This window comes from Helianthus annuus, chromosome 12 (assembly GCF_002127325.2).
Source record: "Helianthus annuus cultivar XRQ/B chromosome 12, HanXRQr2.0-SUNRISE, whole genome shotgun sequence".
NCBI classification, from domain to species: Eukaryota; Viridiplantae; Streptophyta; class Magnoliopsida; order Asterales; family Asteraceae; genus Helianthus; species Helianthus annuus.
In genome coordinates this window covers 90,122,262-90,148,793 of record NC_035444.2, presented here as the reverse complement: position 1 = coordinate 90,148,793, position 26,532 = coordinate 90,122,262, and the positions used below count along the sequence as shown (strand labels likewise).

Sequence of the window (26,532 nt, the reverse complement as noted above, 5' to 3'; positions counted from 1 at the left end):
TTCTTTCGGCATGGAAGAAGGAAAGTTCCTGGGTTTCATTGTCACAAAAGATGGTTTTAAGGTAAATCCTGAAAAGGTACAAGCAATCGAGAGAATGCCTTCACCATCAACTATCAAAGAGATGCAAAAATTGGCAAGACGGTTGGCAGCACTCAACCGCTTCCTAGCCAATCACGCAGCCAAATCTTTCCCGTTTATCAAGACACTCCGCAACTGCATGAAGAAAAGCCAATTTCAGTGGACTCCAGAAGCTGAGAGCGCATTCCGCGAGATGAAAGATTGCCTCATAAAATTGCCAACACTAACAGCACCAGTTAAGGGAGAACCTCTGGTATTATATCTATCAGCATCCGATAGAGCAGTCGGAGTAGTTTTACTCGTTGATCGCCAAGGCGTCCAAATACCGGTCTACTATGTGTCCCGTACGCTGACCGACCCAAAGATTCGATACGCCATAATGGAAAAACTCGTGCTAGCATTAATCCATGCATCAAGACGGCTGCGCAGGTACTTTGCCAACCACGTCATCCACGTACTAACAAATTACAACATCGGCAACATCCTCGCAAGGCCAGAAATCTCTGGAAGATTAGCAAAGTGGGCGATAGAACTGGGAGGCCATAATCTAGTTTTCAGGCCAAGACCAGCAATCAAGGGCCAGGTGCTGGCAGATTTCATGACAGAGGTACCTGATGACAAAGATCGGGATTGTAAGGCAATGGAGAAAGCTGAAAAGCAGCAGACAGAAGAGCCATGGCTACAATACACAGACGGCGTGTCTAATGAAGACGGTGCAGGCGCAGGGCCTAGGCTGGTAAGCCCTGACAAGCATGAATTCACGTACGCCATCAGGCTAGACTTCAAAAGCACGAACAACGAAGCCGAATATGAAGCTTTCCTTGCAGGTTTAAGACTGGCAATCAAGATGGGGTCAAACACATTGAGGCGCACGTAGACTCCATGTTAGTAGCCGGGCAAATCAATGGCCAATACGACGCCAAAGGGGACGTGATGGCACTCTACCTGAATCAAGCAAAGACATTGCTACAAAGCTTCTATTCCTAGAAGGTGCACCACATCAACAGAAGCGAGAATAAACCAGCAGACGCGCTAAGTAAGCTCGCATCCACAAGTTTTCAACACCTGGCAAAGGATGTGCGCATAGAAGTTTTGAGCAACCCATCGGTACCACTAAGAGAAGTCAGCGTCATTCAGACGGGAACAACATCATGGATGACTCCGATAATCATGTACCTTCAATCTGGGATACTACTGGAAAACAAAGCTGAAGCAAGGAAAGTTCAGTACAAAGCCGAGCACTAACAGATGGCCGATGGAATTCTGTACGAAAATCATACCTCGGGCCATTATTGAGATGCGTTGACCCAGAAGACGCGAGCTACTTGATCAGAGAAGTACATGAGGGAATCTGCGGCATACATGCCAGACCAAGAATGGTGGTAGCAAAAGTGATGAATGCCGGGTACTACTGGCCCGGAATGCACCTAGATGCGGTGAAGATTTTGAGAAAATGCAGCGACTGCCAGAGGCACGCACCGAAAACGATGCGCCCCAAAAACGAACTGGTCCCAGTAACAACGGCATAGCCTTTTCAGCAGTGGGGGATAGACATGGTTGGCCCCTTCCCAGAAGCCCCAGGCGCAGTCAAATTCATAATAGTCGTAGTCGACTATTTCACGAAATGGGTCGAAGCAAAAGCACTCGCGTCAACCACATCCACCGTCGTTAGAAGGTTCATATGGGAGCAGATAATATGTCGCTTCAGGCTACCATTAAAAATTGTCACCGATAATAGGACAAATTTTGCTACAGAAGATCTTCAACGATGGTTCAAAAAGTTACACATTGAACATACCTTCTCCTCGGTTGCGCACCCGCAGGGGAATGGTCAAGTGGAAGCCGTTAACAAGAGCATTGTCGATGGTATCAAAACACGATTGGGAGAAAAAAGAAGAGGCTGGGTTGACGAATTACCCAGCATATTATAGGCTCACAGGACGATGCCGAAAACAAGCAACGGAGAGACACCGTTTAGCTTAGTTTATGGGTCCGAGGCGGTAATCCCAGCAGAAATCGGATTGCCGTCACCAAGAATGCTTTCCATGAATACAGTCAACAACGAAGAAGAAAGGAGGCTAGACCTGGACCTCCTAGAAGAAAGGAGAGAGATGGCAGGGATCAACGAAGCAAAGTATAAAACAAAGCTGGAAAAGTACTACAACTCCAAAGTCCGAATCTGCACCTACAACCCGGGAGACTACGTCCTGGGAGACAATGAGGCATCCAATGCCGAAAAGCCCGGAAAATTAGCTCCCAAGTGGGAAGGTCCATACGTTGTAGACGCAGTACTCGGAAAAGGAGCATACAAGCTGCGCACCCTAGACAACAAAGAGGTTCCACGAACTTGGAACGCGCAACAGTTAAGAAAGTGCTATATGTAAACAATCGAAGTTTCTCATGTAATCGCAACGACCGAAATGCCAACACAACTAATAGTAATATAAGAAGTGTTTGGCTATCTCTATCTCATGTGAATTTTTTGTCACAACTGCATATATTACTTTGGGCATACACGAAAACATCAATGGCTCGACCCTAGGAAACGTTGTAGACCTCCAAGGCTCGTCACAAACAAGTGCACAGCCGGTCAAAAACACAACCAACGCCTACAAAACGCCAAACCAAAACTTCGTGCCCACATAAACACGAAAGCATCGATAACATGATAAATAAACATTGTAAGACCCCCAAAGCTGAACACAGCTGGGTCCATACAATAACCTGTGACTCGATCACTTCGCATTCACGAAATAACCCGCGCGTATAAAACGACAGAATAAACGTTGTAAATAACACAACACAACCTATCAGCGCCATCATTCATTCGTGATACCTAATTAAAGTAATTACACATGCACATATTATGACCATAACAAAATTCACATGCAAAAAACCAAAGGTAAATATTAACATGAGAAATGCCATGCATAGCTAAATGTTCACAGGCAAACACAAGTAACTTGTGCACAAAATAAAGTTGAAATTGTTCATAAGATTCAGTCGGTTACAAGGCCATTCAAGGCCACACATGGCACGCAGGCCGGAATTCTTCATTCTGGATAACTAGTACTGGCGCCACCAGCCGCGCGACCTTCATCCCCAAGAGCGTTCTTCAATAAGGCAACACCATCAGGTTTCCGAGCCAAATTCTGGGCAGCCTTAACAACAGCAAACTCCAAAGACGCAAACTCTTTGGGTTTCACGGCATACTTACCACCACAATCCTCTTTGTAGAGCTCGAAATGATAGTCTTTCTCATTATTGACAGCTGCAGCCCTACCCTCACTATAACCATCTTTCTGACCACTATTATACCCCGCTTGACCCATCTCAAACATGTAGCTAGCAAGCTAATGCGATTTAACTATACGATCAGCAATCTGCAAAGACACACACAGCAGCATAAGAAGAGAAATTACAACAAACCAGAAGCAAAATAAACAAAGGAAATTACCAGGAGCACCGCGCGCGAAAGCAGCCACTTGCAATCAGCAGAAACCTCCTCAACCAGGAATTCAGAGGCGTTGCACTCAGAAACCTTTTCTTCAAGAAGGCGTTCAGCAGCCTCACATTCAGAAACCTTCTGCTTAGCAAGTTTTTCCAACTTAGCTATACGCTCAAGATACTTTTTCTCTTTTTTCTCAAACGCAACGCGCGCTTGTTGGGCTTCCTCGCTAATTTCTTTCTTTTAACCAGACAACCGGACAATAGCATCACGCTGAGATTGCATCTCTGCATTAGTACGTTCACAAGCAAACTCCCAATATTTTTGCTTTTGGACGTTGACTTGTTTCTCTTGCGCAAGCTTCTGCTCAGCATCTGAAACCCTCCACTGCAAACCTTTCTTCTCAGCATTAAATTTTTCCTTCTCTTCAGCAAACGCCCTCTTCTCATTTTCAAACTCAACCGTCTCCTCCCCCATCAGTCTCCACTCGCGAACAATCTCTTGAGAAGTAGCAAAATAATTAACTCCAGCACGAACATGATCATCCAATAAGTCAAACCGATTGCGCTTTTTCTGGAACATCCTCTCAGCAGGGGGGAGAGACAAAGAGAAGAAATCATGACAGTTATCAAGATCATTCATCCGGGAACCCTGAGTTAGATTCCAGCGAGGAGCATGTGGCAAATCATCACAGGCTGGGTTGTGGGTATCCCAGGAATCAGCACGAATGTTCTCAAACTGTAGACTATGAGCCACACCTGAAGTAGCACCACCGCCACCGTCGGGCGGACGCTTGGTATAAACGGTCTGATGCGGGGTGGTTTCGTTGGACTCCACTTCGGTGTCAACACCCTTACCTTTACCATTTCCACCATCACCACCAGCGCCATCACCACCCGCGACATAACCACCACCTTCACCCACATGCTCAACATTCACGTCATCCTCTTTCTTCTTCTCACCCGGATCATCACGAGGAGGAGACAAATCAATTGTCCTAGACGGAGGAGAGGCAGGAGGAGTGATTTGCGAAATATCAATCCTGCGCAGCCCTTTGCCTGACTTGACACCTACCAGAAAACAACCACAACACTCAAAAAACAACACAAAAACCAGATAACAAAACATACAATTGCAAAGGCTTTACCTGTAGGAGCAGAAGCAGCGTATATTTCCTCCAAGAGATTACCACGATCCCCACTAAATATACCCATGTCAATGTCAGATTTTGAAGGTGCAGGAGGAGTTTCCTTCTGGAGTCTAGCCTTCTTCGCAGCAAGCATAGCAGCGGCCTGCTCATCAAGCTTACGCTTTTTATCTTCGAGAGCTTTCTTCCTCATCATTTCCGTCAGAGTAGCATGGTCATCAGGCTCAGACCCATGATGTTTCTCACCGGTCCCTAAACCAGACAATGTATCAGAAACGACAACGTAATCTAAGACAGGAAGGGTAGAGGGTCACTTACGAGGAGTCTCAGTGGTTTTTCCCTCAACCCTCTTCTCCTTCCCCTCTGACTTATCAGCCTTTGTCTTCTTCCTCTTTTCCAACTTAGCAGCAACCTCAATCGGAACTTCAACATCATCATCAACAGGCTCATCAACGGGCTCATTAACAGCCCCTTGCGCCGGACCTGCACGTGCATAAAGAGAACTTAGACCCTCAAGAGATCCGCCAGAACTTCCAATCGAGAGAACAACAACTTCCTCTCGGGTGGGATCAATAGCGTCGTCTTCATCAGCTTCACCTAGAACAACTTGGCATAAGAAGCAAAACTCTCGTTCGTAGGGTGCAAAAAACGAGGGCGAATCTGATCCAACCATGTTGGTTTCCCATCTTCCTGGATCGCCTCAACCATGGCGCCGGCGGCCTTCGGATCCAAAACATTTAACAAGTTGTACCCAACTGCGAAAAACAAGGAAATAAGTAAGAACACACACAAAAAGAAATAATAATAATACAGTATGAAACATTACATACGTTTACCTTGGTAACCATAAACAGGAACACCCAAAGGGTTCTTCGGAAACCACCGCAAACTCATACCAGCGCCAACCAAAGCCATTTCCTCAACCTGAGAAATAGCAGTAGCTTTGTGTGTTACCTTCTTGTACCACTCCTGTTTGGCAAAATCCGCCAAAACATCTATCTTGGGGATCCCTTCACTCATTGACCGGTAATGCATATCCACAGGGATAACACCCCGACGGATGTAGAAAAACTTTTGCTTCTAGTTATGCAAACTCTTCAGAGGAGTAGAACAACAGGGGATAACACCACCCATCCGAGAGTTAAAAGAATAGAAACCGCTGGTGTAAGTCACAGTGTAGAAAACGTTAAACATCTCAAAACTTGGCTCAACGCGGTTAGCCCTACAAACAAACTCAAAATGGGTAACACGAGGAAGTCCAATAACGTTGATTTGGGAGATATGGAGCCCATAATTCCTCAACACCTCAGCAGTAAACTTGGTCATCGGAAGTCTGAAGTTACCCTCCCGGAAAAAAGCGGCATACAATGTGATATAGCCGGGAAGTGCGTCCATGGCGATAGAACCAGGAGTCGGAAACTGAGCTCCCCATTCTGGAAGAAAACCCATCTCCCTAACCAAGTTATGGAACTCTTCTTCTTTCCACCCTATTGTAGCCTGATCGGGACCCGGAGGGTTTTTGCCTTTGTTCCTTTTCTTTTTCAACGAAGGATTCGCTCCAGACATGTTGATAGAAAATCAGAAAGATAGTATGAGTATACTCAAGAAAAGGAAGAAGCAAGATAAAGGATCAAGAGAGAAAACGAGAGTCCAAATTTTGAAAAGTGAAAGAAGTCAAGGAAACCGCCTCATATTTATACCCATCGCATTTAATGCGAGGGTAGTGGGCCGTCAGGAATTCAGAAGGTCATCTAATAAGGAAGAGACACGTCAGCAGAGAGAGAAACCGTCACCTCTTTTTTCGGGAGTGTGGGCGGCACACATCTGACAACGAGCAAAAAAGTAACTGACACCACTGAAAAGGCGCCTGTTCACCTCCGATAAGACAGGGACATCAGACAGTCACATCAGTTGTCTCTCCCCAAGACAAAAAACTTCCTTCAGAAGAAAACAACAAGTGCCATGCGCCATGCGTCCGGTTGGCTCAACTTTTACAAGTTACCAATACGCCATGTGCCATGCGTCCAGTTGGCTCAACTTTTACAAGTTACCAATACGCCATGCGCCATGCGTCCATTTGGATCAACTTCACAAGTGGCCAATACGCCATGCGCCATGCGTCCATTTGGCTCAACTTTGCAAGTTGCCAATATACCATGCACCATGCGTCCAATTGGCTCAACTTTGCAAGGTACCAACAGACCACGCGCCATGCACCCCACCGGCTCAACTTCACAAAGATAAGCAATACACATCAAACAAAAACCACTCACTTAAAAGTCCAAAATCCCTCCTAGACGATCAACTCAACTAGAAGGCACACTGGACTAGGGGGACTTGAAGAGGTATGGTCCCAAATCCTTGCCTACATGGCAAGGACCACACCACTTTTACATCCTACATGGCGCACACATCAGCAAGCGAATCCAGAAGCTTCTAGAAGCTTCTGGAATGTGGAAAGGTGGCACCAAAGATGCTCCCTCCGACCAAAAGGACAAAACGTGTCACCATTCATCAAGCGCCATGTAGGCCTGTAACAAATCAAGGAGCAGACCAACATCAGCAGTACAACGTTCTTAGCATGAGCAAATACAGGCGCGCCATGTGTACCACTACCCTGACCATAGCAGAAGAGACCAAGAGGATATTCCCCTTGGTCGGACAGCTGACGCCCTACGACAGCTGGCAACGCTGCTCCTCCCTCTCCCACCATCCAGCTATAAATAGGACCCTTCGCCATTCAAGTTGAATCATCTTGCTCTTTATACTCTCACACTCAACACACACTGTTTATTCCCCTCGGAATAGTACTTATTCTCACGCCGGAGCCTGGTTAAGAGGGAAACCCCCATATTCCCTTCTTAACGAGACTAACGGTATTGCTGTTTTGCAGGATCCAGGTCATTTCACGAGTAGGGAAAGAGATTGAACCCTCAGAAGAAACAATCCTATAGATTGACCTTAGTGTTAACCTGTGTTTCATCAGATGATAATAGTAACCACAAAATTTGGAAAAATGAACCATTTGGTTGACTCAACTAATAGCGTTGAGATTGATATGATAAATAAGTTAAATATATTATTTACCTAAGGGGCTGTTTGGTAGCCTCTGAATGGTCATTAAGAGGCTACCTCTTAATGGAACCATTAAGAATTTTACCAATGAGAAGGTAGAAGAATGTGACATGTGATGATTTACCATTCAGAGGTTACCTCTTAACCATTCAGACTTGAGGTTACCTCTTATTCATTCAGAGGTTTTAAACCATTAAGAGGTAGCATCTGAATGGTCATTAAGAGGCTACCAAACAGCCCCTAAGTTTATCAAGGTGTAATAGTGTTAAGAGATTGATATGATAAATAAGTTAAATATGTTATTTACCTAAGTTTATCAAGGTGTGATGTAATAAGTGGTAGAACCAGAAAAGTTTTTCAGGGGTGTCGAAAATTTGTGGTGCTTGAATGTCTAGCATTTGATTTTAGATTTTTTGATATAGATCGAGCTGGGACACATTATAAAAGGATAAAAACAAAATCCATTAGAAAATACATAATGGAAATGTGTCAATTGTCATTAGAAAATGTATAATAAAAAATACAATATTATTGCTATTTTTCTCTACAAGTTTTCATCACCAGTCTCATTACTCGAATCGGACTTCAAGTACTTCACTGCATAAAAATATCTCTCAACGCTTGTTGTTGAGACCGATAATCAATGATAAGTTCAATAAAAGATACACTAACGTAAATTCAAGGTGTTTATATGTTTCAATCATCAATCTTAATGAACCAGATAAACCATTCAAGTTGGCAAATAACTTATCCTCTTTTAAGTTATCAACATAAAGGGCGGGCCTATGTTGCAGGATGGGTGTCAGTCAGAATAGTGGATTTTCATATCTAGCATTGTGTTGAAACAATCAAACTTATTCTTTTCAAAAAAAAAAACAAAACGAGTTCGACATCCTCCAAAATGAATTAACATCCTCTATATGTAATCTTCTTGGGTTGTCGATTCAATCAATTAGATTTTTTCAATAAATCAATCTGTAACATCCCAAATTTTAAGAGATTATGTAATGGAACAAATTAGAAAGACCTACTTGGCAAAATGATCATGTTAAAGGCCTAATGGGCAACAACCAACAACCATACCCAGTATAATCCCACTTCTAGCAAAGTTATGATAGGGTCTGGGGAGGGTAGGATGTAGGCAAGCCTTACCTCTATCCCAGGGGATAGAGAGGCTGCTTCCAGTGAGACCCCCGGCTCCAAAAAACCATAACCAAGACATAAGCTTCTGGAAAAACATATATAACCACACAACTACTAAAAAATGTGAAAAAGAAAAATAATAAAAATAAACACATAAATAAATAAGTAGTTGTTAGTAAAACTACGATGCCGGGAATAAGTGATAACTTATAAAAAGCTATATCACACCTCATGGAAAACGAAAAAATTTAAACTCATAAGACAAGAACCTAAACCAAAAACCAAGCCAAACTCCTAAAAGTCCTTAACCTTAATCCTACGTCTCCACGAAGTTCTATCCTCGACCATGTCCTCGAAGAGGTGCAAATCTAGCAAATCTTGCCTAATCCGCTCATCCCAGGTCATTTTCGGCCTACCTCTACTCCTCCTTCCATCTACAGTAAGTGTTTCAACTATTCTAATCGGGTCTGTCATCTGCCTTCTCCTAACATGCCCAAACCATCTCAATCTTCCCTCCCTTATTTTGTCTGAAATACAAGCAACTCCTAATCTTATCCTAAAAACCTCATTTCTTATCTTGTCCAACCTAGTATGCCCCCACATCCATCTTAGCATCCTCATCTCTGCCACCTCTAGCTTTCGTGCATGGATTTTCTTGATGGCCCAACAATCTGTTCCGTATAACATAGAGGGTCTAATTGCAACCCTATAAAATTTCCCTTTTAATTTATCAGGGAATCTCTTGTCGCACAATACCCCTGTGGCTGCTCTCCACCTACACCATCCAACCTAGATACGGTGAGCTACGTCACTGTCTATCTCTCTATTACTCTGAACAAACGATCCTAAATACTTGAACTTAGTTGCCTGTGGGACCACCTGGCCCTCAATGGTGATCTGAGTGTCGTGCTCATCGCCTGCTCCACTAAAATCACAGTAAAGGTACTCAGTCTTAGAGCGACTTATCCTCAAACCTTTGCCTTCTAGGACTACACACCATTCTTCTAACCTCTCATTCAAGTTCTGTTTACTTTCTTCTATCAGCACAATATCGTCTGCAAAAAGCAAGCACCATGGAACTGACTCCTGAATCGACTTTGACAACTCATCTAGAACAATCGCAAAAAGAAAAGGACTCAACGCTGACCCTTGGTGGAGTCCGACTTCCACATGAATGAAATCAGTATCCCCTACCGGTGCACAAACACTAGTTTTAGTTTCAACATACATGTCCTTAATTAAGTCTACACAGGAAGCATAGAGAGAGAATGTAGCTTGAGAGAAAACAGTTGTTCGTTTCAGTTTATAGTAATTAGTGAATGCTATTCTTTTTTCAGTTTATAATCTTCCACAACTTCGACCAGCAATCTAATTCTAGTTCCATTCCACTCATTCACTAAATCGATAATGGCATAGCTAAACCTTCGTCCTACTCACAATCTGCTACCTTGTCTCACCAAATCACCAAAGTATCCGCAATACCATGCGACGATTGATATGATAAACAATTCACCCTACATTTATGCCAATGCTGCAAGTCCCCAAATTTACATGACCACTTTAGATATGTTTTGGACAAATTCTAGGGTGACCAGAAACCAGGAAGGTACAATTATATCTATCTTGTCAGATATTAGTTCAATTGTTGTAGAAGTTACACCCACCCGACTCACCCAGGGCCGTCTCTGAAAATTACAAAAAAAAAAAAAATTAGCCCATTACGAGATAAAAATTTTGGGCCCTATTCGCAAATTTTCCATGTATCACGAACTCATCAATTATGTAATCACTAAAATTTATGTGAAAATAATTTAAATAGTTATTTTTAGCTAAGTTTAGTTAGTAATTTATTAATTAAAGGGAAAGATTTAGTTGACAAAATTAGGCATTAAATGTCATATGCAGCTAAAATAGAGAATTTGGAGACGTCAGGATTAGAACCTACGTCTCCTTGTTGTTTAAGCAAGGCAATAACCACCCTGACACAAGTTTGTTTGTCTCATCATTCGATTCAGTATAGATATATTTTAGCTTATACGATGTAAATTCAAAACAAAATTAAAAATATTTGGCCCCCTGGAGGGTTTGGGCCTTGTGCCGTTGCCCGACCCGCACCCCTCAAAGACGGCCTTGGACTCACCACAACCTTACAACTTGGTGATGAACAAGGGTTAACCTATTTGAAAAGGATGACTTGCATAAGGAATTCATACAGAGTGGGCCTGCATTCATGAAGCAGCCCAGTTATATCTAGATATTTATATTTCTCTTTATATCAGATTATATGGGGTTCGAAAACCCGACATTCTACAACATTCTTTCTATTATGTTATATTTTTAGTTTATAAACCACAAGATAATAGAATACAAATAATGAAACAAAAGAAACGGAGAAAAAAATACGTGATGTAACTAATAATTTATTTATTTATTAGGTATAGATTATAATCATCACAATCACCATTGTCATTTGTGTTGTTAATCCTTCTATTGTTTTAAAGTCATAACTCAAAAGTAAGTTTTTAGTTCAAAAGTTGATAGATGTTTGTAAAGACACATCAAACTAACAACTCCAAAAAAAAAAAAAAAAAAAATTGATTACACCCAAATATTATTTGAACTTAGTAGTTTTTATTGAATGTTATCTACTTAAAGATAAATGGTTATAATTTATCAAGAATCTAATTTGAGCTTAGATTATTGATTGAAAACATATCTAACATAAATCAATGCTATATCACAATTAAAAATTTCGTTTCACATGAATCTAAACAAGGAATAAGATAAACATATTTTTATTGAATAAAGTATAAGGGTTGCCATTAGTTACATATTATCTCTTAAACTTAAATAAGAATATAATTGAAAGGACAAAAGATTAAAATTACCTAATGTATCAATCTTTAAGTATTGTTTGAAGTTGTCATTCTAACCCACACATGATTTATTAAGCTTTTGAGAATATTGTTCTTATTGAACTATCATTTGCATTGCATACAAATATAAATAAAAGTAGATATTCCACGAATTATTCGTACTTACACATCAATTGTATTATTTCAATTCATTAAATTACAAACCGACACCCTTTCAAATTTGAAAAATGAAGTTATGTGTATCAATCTTTAAGTATTGTTTGAAGTTGTCATTCTAACCCACACATGATTTATTAAGCTTTTGAGAATATTGTTCTTATTGAACTATCATTTGCATTGCATACAAATATAAATAAAAGTAGATATTCCACGAATTATTCGTACTTACACATCAATTGTATTATTTCAATTCATTAAATTACAAACCGACACCCTTTCAAATTTGAAAAATGAAGTTATATGTACCAATCTTTAAGTATTGTTTGAAGTTGTCATTCTAACCCACACATGATTTATTAAGCTTTTGAGAATATTGTTCTTATTGAACTATCATTTGCATTGCATACAAATATAAATAAAAGTAGATATTCCACGAATTATTCATACTTACTCATCAATTGTATTATTTCAATTTCAATTCATTAAATTACAAACCGACACCCTTTCAAAATTGAAAAATGAAGTTATATATTCATTAAAAAATACTTCTGTATTATACACCCTCTACATATATATATATATATATATATATATATATATATATATATATATATGGGGATGTATCATGAGAAAACTAGTTAAAATGAGAAAACCAAAAAACTAACTAAAAAAACCTAAAAAAATATCAATTTTTTTTTACAATTTTTAAAGAAAAATCACTACTTTTTATGTATGGAAAAAAATTTTCAAAAAAAAAAAAAAAAATTTGTTGTACTGCACATGTGCACTAATACGGAAAGCCTAAACCACTTAACCCACCCCCCACCGACACCCCCCAAAAACCTAACCCCCCCCCACCCCCACCCCCTAAAAACCTAAATTCACCCTCCCACCAAAAGCCTACCCCCCCCCCCCCACCCCCACCCTCCCGAAAACCTAAAACTAAACCCTAAACATAAACTCGAAAAAACCTAAACCCCCCACCCCACCCCACCCCCCCCCCAAAAAAAAAAACTAAACCCCCTCCCCCCACACCCAAAAACCTAATCCTAATCCTAAACCTCCAAAAAAGCTAAACTAGACTCAAAAAGCTAATTTTAAGCATGTAATGCAATTGTAGTACATGTTATATTGCACATGTGCACTACTATAATAATAGTGTTGAAAACAAGACGACACCATAAATCTTTTTTTTATGTCATAAAAAATATGCTCGAATATACTTGAATGAAAGATAAGAAAATTTGTGATCTTATGGTGTCATTTTTGTTTTAAAATGATAACGTATGGAGAAATGGGAAATGTTTGAAAAGTTATATATTTTTTTTTTTCAATTTTACCCCTCCTTCATTAAAAGTCTCCCCTCCTTCATTAAAAGTCTCCCTCCCCCTCCTTTTTAGTGGATTTTAGTTAGTTTTCTAGTTTTCTCATTTATATCTAGTTTTCTCATGATCCTCTCCCTATATATATATATATATATATATATATATATATATATATATATATATATATATATATATATATATATATATGGTAAGGTTCATGCGAGAACCACCTTTATTGCGAGAACCGCGAGAACCAATGTGAACACAACCTGAAATAGCTAAAAAAAACCCTAAAAAACCTAACCCCCACCCCTCACCCCCCAAAAACCTAAACACCCCCCCCCCCAAGCTAAATGCTAAAAACTAAAACCCCCAAAAAACCTAAAAAAACCTAACCCCCCCCCCCCAAGCTAAAATGCTAAAAACTAAACCCCCAAAAAACCTAAAAAAATCTAAAAATATTTTTTTTAATACTTTTTATGTTAAAATCGCTACTTTTAGTAGCCAAATTTTTTTTTTTTTTTTTTTTTGCTACTAAAAGTAGCGATTTTTATATAAAAAATATTTAAAAAAATTGTGTGTTTTTTAGCTATTTTTAGGCATTTTTTGGTTGTGTTCACATTGGTTCTCGCGATTCTCGCAATAAAGGGTGGTTCCTAACGGAACTTTGTCCTATATATATATATATATATATATAGGGGAAGGATAAATCGAAAACCCACTTGAGTTGAGAAAACTCAGAAAACCTTTGTAAAAAAACCATGTAAACTCAAGAAACATTTCTAAAAAAAATAGGAAATGTAATATACATATATTTGAACATTTTTAAAAAAGAAACACAAAAAAACTCCAAGTAGTTTTTTTTTAAAAAAATGTTACAAAATTTCAGGATACATAATATATATGTCCAAAAAAAATGTAACATACAAATTTTCAACATTTTAAAAAAAAAAATAATAAGCGTTTTTTACATTTTTTTTCATAAATAGGTCCGTGTACATTTATATTACATTCCCTATTTTTTTTAGAAAAAAATAAAAATGTTACATAGGGTTTATTTGGGTTTTCTCAACTCACATCGGTTTTCGATTTATCTTTCCCCTATATATATATATATATATAAATATATATATATATATATAAGCCGCTAAACTAGAAACCACCTCCCGTTGTAAGAACCGCGAGAACCACTCTCAACCAATCAGATTTAGCCAACTAAAAGGGTATTTTAGTCTTTTACCCCATATGTCAAATCTCTCTCTCTCCATTTAATGCAACCAGTCAATCAATACATTCTCTCTCTAAATTTCAGAACCCCAAAATTGTAGCATTCTCTCTCTAAAAAACCCACAACACAGAAACAAAACACATTCAATCCATCCATCTAATGTCAAGTTTGAAGCTTAATATCTGATGTCAAGTTTTTGTTCAACAAACACCCACAACACAGAAACAACAGCGGTGGGGTTAACGGTGGTGGCGAAGGCGGTGGAAGTCGGTGGTGTGGAGGCGGAGGTGGTAGAGCAGGGGTGATGGTGGTCGCCGGAGGTGAGAAGGATGGTCGGAGAACGGGTTTTCATGGGGGTTTCGACGTTTGCGATTTTTGCGGCAGTTGATTTTTGCGGCGGTGACAGGGGTGAAGGGCGGTTGTGGTGGTGGGGTTGATGGCGACCGGCAAAACGGTGGAGTCGGCGGCTGCCGATGGTCCTCGCCATCAGGCGAGACCCCTTCCTCATCTCCTGATTCTTTTCGGCAGACACGCCGGAACCGGCGTTAACCCCGACAGGTTGTTCCGACGAAACCGCTACCACACATCTCTAATTCCTTCTCCCGGTTACTCCCTTTCTCTTCTTTTCAAGTTTGTTTGGCAGCCACGTCGGCGATGAAGCGTCGCAAAGTCAATGATGAAGATGGTGGTGGAGCAACGCCGACGACGGCTTCAGGCCGACCGGCGTCGTGGCGGCAGTGGTGGTGTTATCTCGGGTTACTTCGATTCAGGTTTTGGTTTCAGCTTAGTTCCGACTTAAATTTGGTTCTCGGGTCTGCTGTTCTCGGTTCAGTTCAGGTTAGTCGGGTTTCAAGTATTATATCGGTTAAGTGTCGATTCAAGTCCGATTGTTTTTGTTATTTCAGTTGGTTCGGGTTTCACGGCACAGGTTAGCTCGATCAAACAGACAACTCGGTCAACTGTCGGGACAACTCGGTCAAAGCTGGTCAGCCGTTTCAGTCACGGTTCAGTCTTGCTTCGAGTTCGGGTCAGCGGGTTAACTTGTATTTATAATTTGTTGCTTCGGGTTCGGGTCAGCGGGTTAACTTGTATTTATTAATTGTAAACGTAGAATCATATGATTATGTTGTTTCGTTTATTGTGTATTGAATTTTGAAAATTATAACGACAACTTGCATTGTCGGGATCGTCCAAAAACAGAGGAAACTCTGCCCGTTTTTTGTAAAAATCCGTTTAAAGTTTAACGTAAAACGTAAATAGTTTGACATAAAACGTAAAATGTAAAAACGTAAAACTTAAAAAGTTTAACGTAAAACCGTAAAGTTTTTAATGTAAACCGTAAACTTTTTAACGTAAAACGTAAACCGTAAACTTTTTAACATAAAACGTAAAAACGTTAAACGTAAAATGTTAAAAGGTTTACGTAACACGTAAAAAGTTTTACGTAAGCCGTAAAACGTAAAAAGTTGTACGTAAAACATAAAACGTAAAACGTAAAAAGTTTTACGTAAAACGTAAAAACGTAAAAAGTTTAACGTAAAACGTAAAACGTAAAAAGTGAAAAAATCGGCGCGTTAAAAAGCGTGTAAAAAACGGCGCCTTAAAAAACGACGCGTAAAACACGGGACAAAAAAACGGAACGCTAAAAAAACGGTGCGTAAAACCGGGAATAAAAAACCGCACGTAAAAACCCAGGCGCAAAAACGGCGTGAAAAAACGGCGCGTAAAAAAACGGCGCGTAAAATGGGTCGTATAAACGGCGCGTAAAAAACGGGTCATAAAAAACGGGACGTAAAAAATGAGGCGTTAAAACGACTTGTAAAATCTGAAATAAAAAACGGTGCGTAAAACCGGCCATAAAAAACGGCACTTAAACCCTCGGTCGCAAAAACGGCGTGAAAAAACGGAGCGTAAAACGGGTCGTAAAAAAAACGCGCGTAAAAACGGGTTGTAAAAAAGGCGCGTAAAAACGTGTAAAAAACGGCGCGTTTTACGTAAAACGCACGTAAAAACCCGAGCGTAAAACCGGGAATAAAAAACGGCGCGTAAAAACGTGTAAAAAGGCGTAAAAAAACGTGTAAAAAATGGCGCCTTAAAAAAAACGACGCTTGAAAAAACGGCGCGTAAAACACGGGACATAAAAACGGAACGCTAAAAAACGGCGCGTAAAACCGAGAATAAAAAACCGCACGTGAAAACCCGGTCGCAAAAACGGGGCATAAAAAAACGGCGCGTAAAACGGGCCGTACAAACGGCGCGTAAAAACGGGACGCGGTGCGTTAAAACGGGACGTACAAAATGGGGCGCAAAAACGGCTTGTAAAAAACGGCGCGGCAAAAAACGGCGCCTAGAACCGGGCCTAAAAAACGGCACTTAAAAACCACGGTCGCAAAAACGGCGTTAAAAAAACGGCGCGTTAAAAACGACTCGTAAAAAAACGGCGTTAAAAAACGGCGCGTAAAAAGCGACGCTTGAAAAATGGCTCGTAAAAAACGGCGCGTTAAAAAACGGCGTTAAAAACAGCGCATCAAAAAAACGTAAAACGTAAAAAGTTTAACGGCGTTAAAATATGGCGTTAATAAACGGCGCGTAAAAAACGGCGTTAAAAAATTGGCGCGTAAAAATCGGAGTTAAAAAACGGCGTTAAAAAATTGGTGCGTAAAAACGGCGTTAAAAAAAAGCGTTAAAAAATTGGCGCGTAGAAAAAACGGCGTTAAAAAACGGCGCGTAAAAAACCGGCGTTAAAAAATTGGCGCGTAAAAAACGGCAGGTTAAAAAAACGGCGTTAAAAATGGCTCGTTAAAAAAACGGCGCGTAAAAAACGGTGCGTTAAAAAAACGGCGCGTTAAAAAAACGGTGCGTAAAAAACGGCGCGTAAAACGTAAATTACGTTAACGTAAAAACGGCGCGTTGAAAAAACGGCGTTAAAATATGGCGTTAATAAACGGCGCGTAAAAAACGGCGTTAAAAAATTGGCGCGTAAAAATCGGAGTTAAAACACGGCGTTAAAAAATTGTCTCGTAAAAACGGCGCGTAGAAAAAACGGCGGCGCGTTAAAAAAACGGCGCGTAAAAAACGGGGCGTTAAAAAAACGGCGCGTAAAAAAAACGACGCGTGAAAAAGCCGGATGTAAAAACGTCGTGTAAAAAACCGGCGCGCAAAATTAATTGTTTTTGTCAAAAAATCCGAATTTAAAATTATTTTTAATAAAAAAATCTTTAAAAAAAATAAAAAGTAATATAATAAAACTAAAAAGTAATATAATAAAACAAAAAAGTAATTAAAAAATAATAAAGAGAAAAAAGATAAAAAAATGTTATTTTACTAAACTACCCTTTTAGATTAAAAAATTAAAGACATAATAAGACAAATTGTATTTAATATTAATTTTTCTTTCTTTTAATCTCATCCTTTAATCTTGTTGATCTAAAGGCTAGAAAGTGGTTCTATGGTTCTTACAACTAGAGGCGGTTTTCATTTTAGCGATCCCCTATATATATATATATATATATATATATATAGGTAGAGGATCCTGTAAAAAGTGCTCAAAGTGTGAGAAGTGTAAGAAGTGTATTATAACACTATATATAATACTATATAACACCATATAAACACCGTATAACAATATATAACACCATATAATACCATATAACACTATGTAAAACTATATATCATTATATAACAAATATAACACTATAGGTTGTCTGATAGCATGTCTATTATAGATGTATAGTGTTATATTTGTTATATAATGATATATAGTGTTACATAGTGTTGTATGGTATTATATGGTGTTACATATTGTTATACGATGTTTATATGGTGTTATATAGTATTATATATAGTGTTATAATACACTTCTTACACTTCTCACACTTTGAGCACTTTTTACACTAACCTTACCCTATATATATATATATATATATATATATATATATATATATATATATATATATATATATATATATATATATGATATGACGTTTAATGGACACATCTATTGTTTTAACTGTAATATATAAAACGGTTATATAACCATCCACCTTATTCTCTTTCTCTCCCCTTTAAATCACCAAAACACGATATACAAATGTATTATACATGTTTCGTAACTCTACCAAAAAAATGTTTCTTATAAAATAAAAACCTTCATTATGGGGCGCTTGGAGCCTTATTTTGAACATTTAAGGGGTTGTTTGGCAACTTCTGAATGGTTAAATGCTGGACTAGTAAGAGGTCTGAATCATTAAGTGTTGAACCAGTAAGAGGTCTGAACCATTAAGAGCTAGTATAATGCTTAACTCTTCAGAGACAAATGTCTGACCAATTCAGATTAGAGGTCTCAACCATTCAGACTATGTATAATACTTAACCATTCAGAGGCAAATGTCTGAACCATTCAGAGTTCAGACATCTGCTCTCGAAACAAACAGTTTGAACCATTAAGTGCTGAACCAGTAAAAGATCTAAACCATTAAGAGCCTCATTAAAAGATAAACAAACAGCACATAATTCTAAGTTCAAATAATACAACTTATTATTGTTCACATATTGAATACAATGTTTCTAGGCTAACCATTATTGCAATAAATAGATATGACAATAAATAAGTGAACACGAACTATAGAAACTAAAACTACATTATTATCCTTAGGGCCTGTTTGGTAACATCTGAATAGTTAAGTGCTGAACCAGTAAGAGGTTTGAACCATTAAGTGCTGAACTAGTAAAATGTCTGAACCATTAAGAGCCTGTATAATGCTTAACCGTTCAGAGGCAAATGTCTGACCAATTCAGATTAGAGGTCTTAACCATTCAGAGGCAAATGTCTGAACCATTCAGACATCTGCACATGAAACAAACAGTCTGAACCATTAAATGTTGAACCAGTAAAAGGTCTAAACCATTAAAAGTCTCATTAAAAGGTAAACAAACATCCCTTACTTCATGAACTGTTAGCATTTAGCATAAAACAAGTGCATTTAAGATTGGGCAGGGAGCACATGATTTTGTTTAATGGCTGATAGACGGCCTATGGCCCGATAAGGAAAGGGTTAATAGGGACTAGTAGGTGTCCACTTGGTTTGTGTCATGGCCCACGGCCCATCATATATGGGCTTTAGTGCCCCAGCAGTTGTCAGTACGAACTATCATAATCATTGCCGACGGGGTGCATTCTAATCCTCTTTTCTCAAGTAAAGGAATTGTTTGATGAAAATGGTAGTAAAACAATAAAAACATTTAATTAGGTTGTTTAATATTTATTTATTATTTTTTTCCTGAATTATTATTTTTTAACGGTCAACGAAATAAAAGTCAGGTTACTCGGGTAATCCAATGGCAAAAGAGAATCTCATATGGCTGCGACCGCAGACAGTACTGGGTAGCTCAAGCCCATCATCTACTTAATAAAAATGTAAAAGGATATTGAAACAATAAAAAGTAAAATGAAAACGGTCATAATATTTTATTTCTATATAACACATAAATATGTTTTTTTATTGCATCAAAATTGCTCATGCAATTTCTTATTCCTACTTTACAAACCAAACATTACTTAAATCCAAAATTTTAGAAATAACAATTTTTTTCTAGAAATTTCACGGCCCCTTGTGTTTAAAATATAAGATATTGTGTGGGGGAAAGAATCAGCCCCAAACCACCAATCTACCTTTTGACATATGTGCTCAAAGTACGTTTTTTTATTTGGTTAGACTAAATTGTCATTTTAGTCCCTCATTTTTTATTTAAATTGTAATTTTAGTTCAAATAATTTTTTCTTCTCTGGGTCTCTGACTTTTCCTTTTTCTTGCCATTTTGATCACATTGCCTAACTTAGTCTAAAAACCAGGTTATAATCGGGGGTATTTTTGGCATTAAGTTATTATGAGGTTTATAAATTATGTTGTAAACTACCCCTGGTTATCACTACACAACAATTATGCCAAAAATACCTCTGGTTATAACCAGATTTTTAGACTGAGTTAGGCAATGTGATTAAAATGGCAAGAAAATGGAAAAGTCAGGGACCCAGAGAAGAAAAAAAAAAACTATTTGGACTAAAATGACAATTTAGACCAAACCTCAAGTACTAAAATGGCAATTTACTCATTTGGTTATTTCATTTGTCCCAACTCCCAAGTGCCACGAAAGGTCGCTTTTTTTAACGGTAAATTTTGATCAATGACGAACCACTGGAGTATTATTGTGCCACCGACGAAATCATCCGATCATATCCATCTCCACTAGGCATAATGCCTATACACCAATTCTCATTATATTACATTATACACCAAAGAAATTCAATACCTAACAAAAAAAAAAAAGACCTACACTTGATTTCGTCCAAAGCATAAAAGTTTTTCTGGTTTCTCATTCATATTTTACATTGGTGGTTAGCCGTAAATTTAATTTAAGATTATATTAGGTTGATATTATTTCATACGTATATAGAGTTATAACGTGTGAAAGATTTGCTAGAGTTTCTTGTATTCTTATTCTACATAGTGCAACATGAATTATGATTATATTGGCATTAAAAAAAAAAAAACTCATTTGAGTTGAGTTTGTTATTATGTTATCAAAAGTGTTATAAATAATTGAAGATAATAGAGAGTAAACTTTTTGTTATTTTCACCTCATGCAACACATCATCTATTAGACCATTGGGTGTGGGGAACGGCAGTGGGCCGTCCCACCCCTTTAGGTCCGTCAAACACTGCCCCCTTGGGGCCCGGCATGGCATTTCCGTCCATATTTGGACGTTGGAGACGGGCCGGCAATTTTGAATGTGGTGGGCCCTTCAAACGGTAACTTGCAACATTTAAAAAAAAAAAAATTACCCCACCACTATAAATTCAACCCCTTTTCACCCCACTTTTTTTACCAAACTACTCCCACTTTTCTCTCATTTTTATAAAAAAAACCTCTCTCAACCTTTAAAAAAATTATGGATCCCTACAACCCAAATAATCCCAACTCAAGTTCACACCCATTTTCGTCATCCGGCTACACACCCGTAATGGACAACGCTTTTGCGGGTTACCAACAAATGTCAAACGCTTTCAACCAATACCCGTTCAACCCAATGCAAATGCAACCCAACATGTCGTTCAACCCATATCAAATGCAACAACCCAACATGTCGTTCAACCCATATCAAATACAACAACCCAACATGCCACAAGCACCTCAAACACAAATCGAGGAACAAGATGATGAGATAGAGGTTGTGCCAGAAACACAACCTGAACCTTCAAAAAAGAAAAATAAAAAGGGAAAGGGTAAAAAGGAAGACGCACCGGGCAAACAAATGCAACAATGGACAAAAATTGAGGAAGAGGCGTTGGCGAAAGCATTTATTAACTCTGGAACGTCTCCTATAGTCGGTAAAATATTATTATTCTTATATTATTATTGTTATTAAATATTATTTGTACATTATATTTTTATTGTTATTATTAAATATTATATGTATATTTTTATTGTTGTTTGTTAAATATTTATTTGTACACTATATTTTTCTTACAAAATATTATTATTATTGTTACTAACTTGTAGGTAACAATCAACTAAGCGATTCGTTTTGGCAAGAAGCCCTTGATACATTCCACGGGCTTATGGAACAAGGCGAGTACAGAACCATTGATTCTATCAGCTCGAAGTGGCGCAAGATGAATACGTTGATCAACCGCTTTTGTGGGTTTTATAACACAACGCGCGCCAACAAACCGAGTGGGTGGAACCACGAAAATGTTTTCAATGAAGCGGTGCGTTTATACGAAAATGAGAACAAAGCTTCTTTCCCACATGTCCGTGCTTGGCTAGTTGTAAAGGATCACCCAAAATGGAAGGGATGTCAAAATGAGGTTGCACAAGCGAAACGAGCAGCGAAACGGTCTAAAACTTCCGAGTCAGGAAGTTATAGCGTTGGAGGATCAACCGGTCGTTGCCAAATAAATATCAACGACGAGCCCGACTATGAGGAGGAGCCGATTGAAGATGGAGAACGTCCCCCAGGAAGGGACAAAAGTAAAAAAATAGCGGCTGAAAAAAGGAAACAAGCCGCATCAGGAAGTGGTGGTGGTTCGAGGTTGGAAGGTGTTATGGCGGAGTTAAAATCATTCAAGGAAATCTTTAACGACAGGCAAACCGAGAAGGTAAATATTAAAAAAAAAACTAGCCGAGGAGAAGCTAAAAAAGCAACAAGAAGCGCAGGAGTTAGAGGAATGGAAAATAATGACCACCGACCTTAGCTCCTATCCACCGGAAGACCGTCCTATTTTACAAATGATGAAGGACAAAATTAGGAAAAAATGGAGTGGGGGAGTGTAGTTTTAATTTAAATGTAACTTTAGGTTTTTTTAAATGTGTTTTTTTTAATTTAAATGTAACTTTAGGTTTTTTTTAGGTTTTATTTAATGTAACTTTAGGTTATTTTTTTTAGGTTTTATTTAAATGTAACTTTTTTTATTTTTATTTACTTTGTTTTCATTAATTAATTAAATCAAATAAATAATAATAATAAAAAATATGAAGGAGGAGCATCCCCACACCCTTGGATAATCTCCAAGGGGAAGGTCCTTCTCCTTTGCCTATGTGGCGCTTATGTGGAGGATAGTCCTTTGGAGACTATCCTCCCCCATACCCAATGGTCTTATTTGGCATTTTGGTAAGTCAATGGTGCCAGGTTTCACCTGTCTATGCATTTATCACTTTAGACCCTCTAGAGACTCACAAAAGTATCAAGTCGTCACCGTGTGTTACGTCAGAGAGTTCTGTTCTTATGGTGGCACAATGACTGTCAAGTGGCAGCTGGCGGTATGGTTTTCCGGGGGAACGCACAAGCCAAACTCTGAAGCCAGCGTGGGCCATGTTAAGACAACATAGTTTGGTCGGAGTGGGGCAACGAGGCTCTCCAATTTGGGGTGTGCGGTAGCCTAATACAAGAAAGTCGTCGTTCCAAAAAAAATGATACTTAGGGATAACACCCTCGTAGACCAAACCAGAAGCACACTATGCGGCATCTAAGGTTTGACCATGCAAACAACAAACAGGAAAATGACTCACAGGAAGTACGAGTATAGGGAAACATCCCAATACAAATAATCTGAGTATAAAACCAAACTACAAATATATCTTCGGACGAACCAACAAGGGACCACCAACGTGAGATTCGGGTAGGGACCAAAAAAGCGGTTCACATCCGCAAATGTTACCTATATAAATAACTAGGTTTTTCGTACAAGGTTCAATTTGACTTAATTCCATTACTTTCTCTCTCTCCCTCTCATACTTCTTTCTCTGTCTACAAATTACCGGTCATCACATCTGAGGGTGATTATAGAGAGACCTCTACTATGTGGCAAGTCTCAAGGTTTCGTTTTGCAAGGCGTTATCTTCCCCTTGCCATTTCCCAACTATTAAACACAACTCAAGAATACCATTGTAAATCCCCGGGATCCCTAGGATCGATGATAAACACAATACATCACTCTTGATTGAGATGGAAGCATAAACAGGAACTAGCAGAAATAGGAAAACTCTTTCATTCATTAACCGACACAGATTACAATCGAAAGAGTACACATCCTACAACTTATACAAACATATCACAAAGACCTAAACACATAGTTTTACGATACACACACTACTTTATCTCTCTAGCTCTCAAGCTATTCATGCTTGGAATGCTTCCCTTGAAAGGAAATGTTACAAACATATTCCTATTTATACAAAGTTAAATCCTTAATTTGCCCTAAATCCTCTTTGACCATAAGTTTGAAAGCTTTTCCAAACTTATGCTAAATCTGCATTGACTCTAAGTCCACTGATACTTGGAATTTTCATAGAATTGGTAAAGCTACAGTTACCATGCAGGTTACTACACTTATAACAACATCAGTCCATAACCTACAATTATTTGTAACTACAGTGACGTAATCCAGCTGCAATCTTTTTCATTAATTCTTTGTTTCTTATAGCTATGGTAAAATAAAATGGTGCCATTGATAATTGAAGAAGATGGGATAAACAAGAATGATGAACTTGAGTTTTCTCAAGCTCTAACACATGGAACATTCACTTCTCAATTACAACGCAGACTTTCTTAGGCAACTATGCGGTGATCAACAAAAGGAAGATGCCATTCGGGGTTGTAGACATGCCTATTAATTTTTGCAACTTCCGGTACAAACACTTTTTCATTTGAAACACCTTTAAAAATGCTCGATAAACATATACCATTATCGCAACCACTACCCCTCTACTATCAACGTATTTACAACATATCCTACCATTCCTTTAGGAGTATATGAAATCCACCACCATCACACAGAGTGGTAGTGTGGGGGTCTTAATGTTATGGTAGAGAACCTTGGAGGACCGGGGAATTCTACCGGCTACACAAGAGTAAATCCAGAACTATTCTAGCTCCTATTTTTAGAAAATTTAGAAGGAACTCTAATAGACGACTTATCGATGCTTCATCGACCGAACTCCCTTTATCCAAGTCAGCATTCTCTCATCAAATAGTCGAGGCTTGGTTCCCTAGCAAGTTAAGCATACTGGCTAACGTTAACAGGCACGATGGCACAACCGATCCAGATGACCACATGCACATTATTATTGGTGTAAGAGAAGTTAAACAATGGTCATTACCAACAATGTGCCATAGATTCCCCCAAACCTTAAAAGGTGCGGCATAGGTGTGGTTCGACTACCTACCAGAAGGGGAAATCTAAATTTGAGGACTCCTGAAACATGTTCCTAAAGAATTTTAGCCAACAACATTGGTGTTCAAAAGAGATTACAACGATCCATGACATCGACGAAGGGATCGTGAACCAACAGAAGAGTTCCTTATACGATATAACAAAGAAAGCATGTTGGTAACTTATGCAGGGGATCAATTACACATATATAGATTCTGTAATAGGGTGCGAAACACTTAGCTCGTGAATACATGAGAAATTTCTCAAAGTCAATGGAGGTGTTAATGGAGCATGCGAAAGCATTTATTCATGGAAAGGGGCGTGTAAAACGTTAAAAGATGTGGCCAACCAAAATACAAAATAAAACGCACCATGGAAAAAACCATATGTTACACCACAAAAGAATACCAACAATTGGAAAGACAACAATTGCAACCTTAGTCGTGTTCAGATAGAAATCAAAGTTTTAAGGCAAAGGCAACAAGTGAAAGATACGGCTCCTATCCCAAACTCACAAAAACCACTACTGAAATTTTAAGCTTCAAAAATATACAATATCTTGTACCACCATAACGATGACCATGTTTTGAAAAGAATACTAAAAAATATTGTGAATACCATAAAGAAAAAGGCCATGATACAGACGAATATTGAATCATAGAAAACGAAATTGAAAACACTATCTGGTCGTGAAAGTTATCCCACCTCGTGAAAGATATCAAAGACAAACACTGAAACATGAGAAAACCCAAATGATCAGATGTATATAGACATGATTCAAGCCATATGGGGAAGAAAAAGGAAGAGACGGTGCACTCAAAAGATTGGATGTGACAACCAATCTCGTTTCTTCATATCTCCTCACCAAAAGGAAAAGAAGGTCTAGTAAATATTTCTGGTATGTTGTCGTGACATAACATACAAAGGATGTATGTTCATAGTGGTAGTGCTTCCAAGATCATGTATTCACAAGGTTTCAAACAACTCAATGAATAAACAAAACAAAAGTTGGTTGAGGTTTCAATCCCATGAGTTAGCTTTTCCAGAGAGCTAGTTAAGCTAACGTGTTAAATCACTTTACAAGTAACATTAGGAGAAGAAGGAGAAAGAACATTATCTTTGACGTTCTTGGTTCTCGATTCTCGCTCGACACACATCATTTGGGGACAACTAGGCCTTAGGGCTTTTGCTACGATTAGTTCCACCATCCATATGATCGTACATTTCCTCGTAGAAAAGGGAATTGATACCTTGTTTTATGAGATCCATATGCAAAACGCTAAGGTTCGACAACTTTTAGGAGGAGTCTAACAGCTCAACAAAGGGTGAGTAACTAACTAG

At 38.6% G+C, this 26,532-nt stretch overlaps 1 protein-coding gene across 1 annotated transcript; it reads left to right on the top strand.

The window, feature by feature from the left end:
* Positions 1–21,428: 21,428 nt before the first annotated feature.
* On the top strand, positions 21,429–23,279 carry LOC110896920. The gene is made up of 3 exons (XM_022143942.2): positions 21,429–21,867; positions 22,040–22,638; positions 23,169–23,279. Exons 1-3 carry the CDS (start codon positions 21,429–21,431, stop codon positions 23,277–23,279), a joined length of 1,149 nt encoding a protein of 382 aa, XP_021999634.2.
* Positions 23,280–26,532: the final 3,253 nt, after the last annotated feature.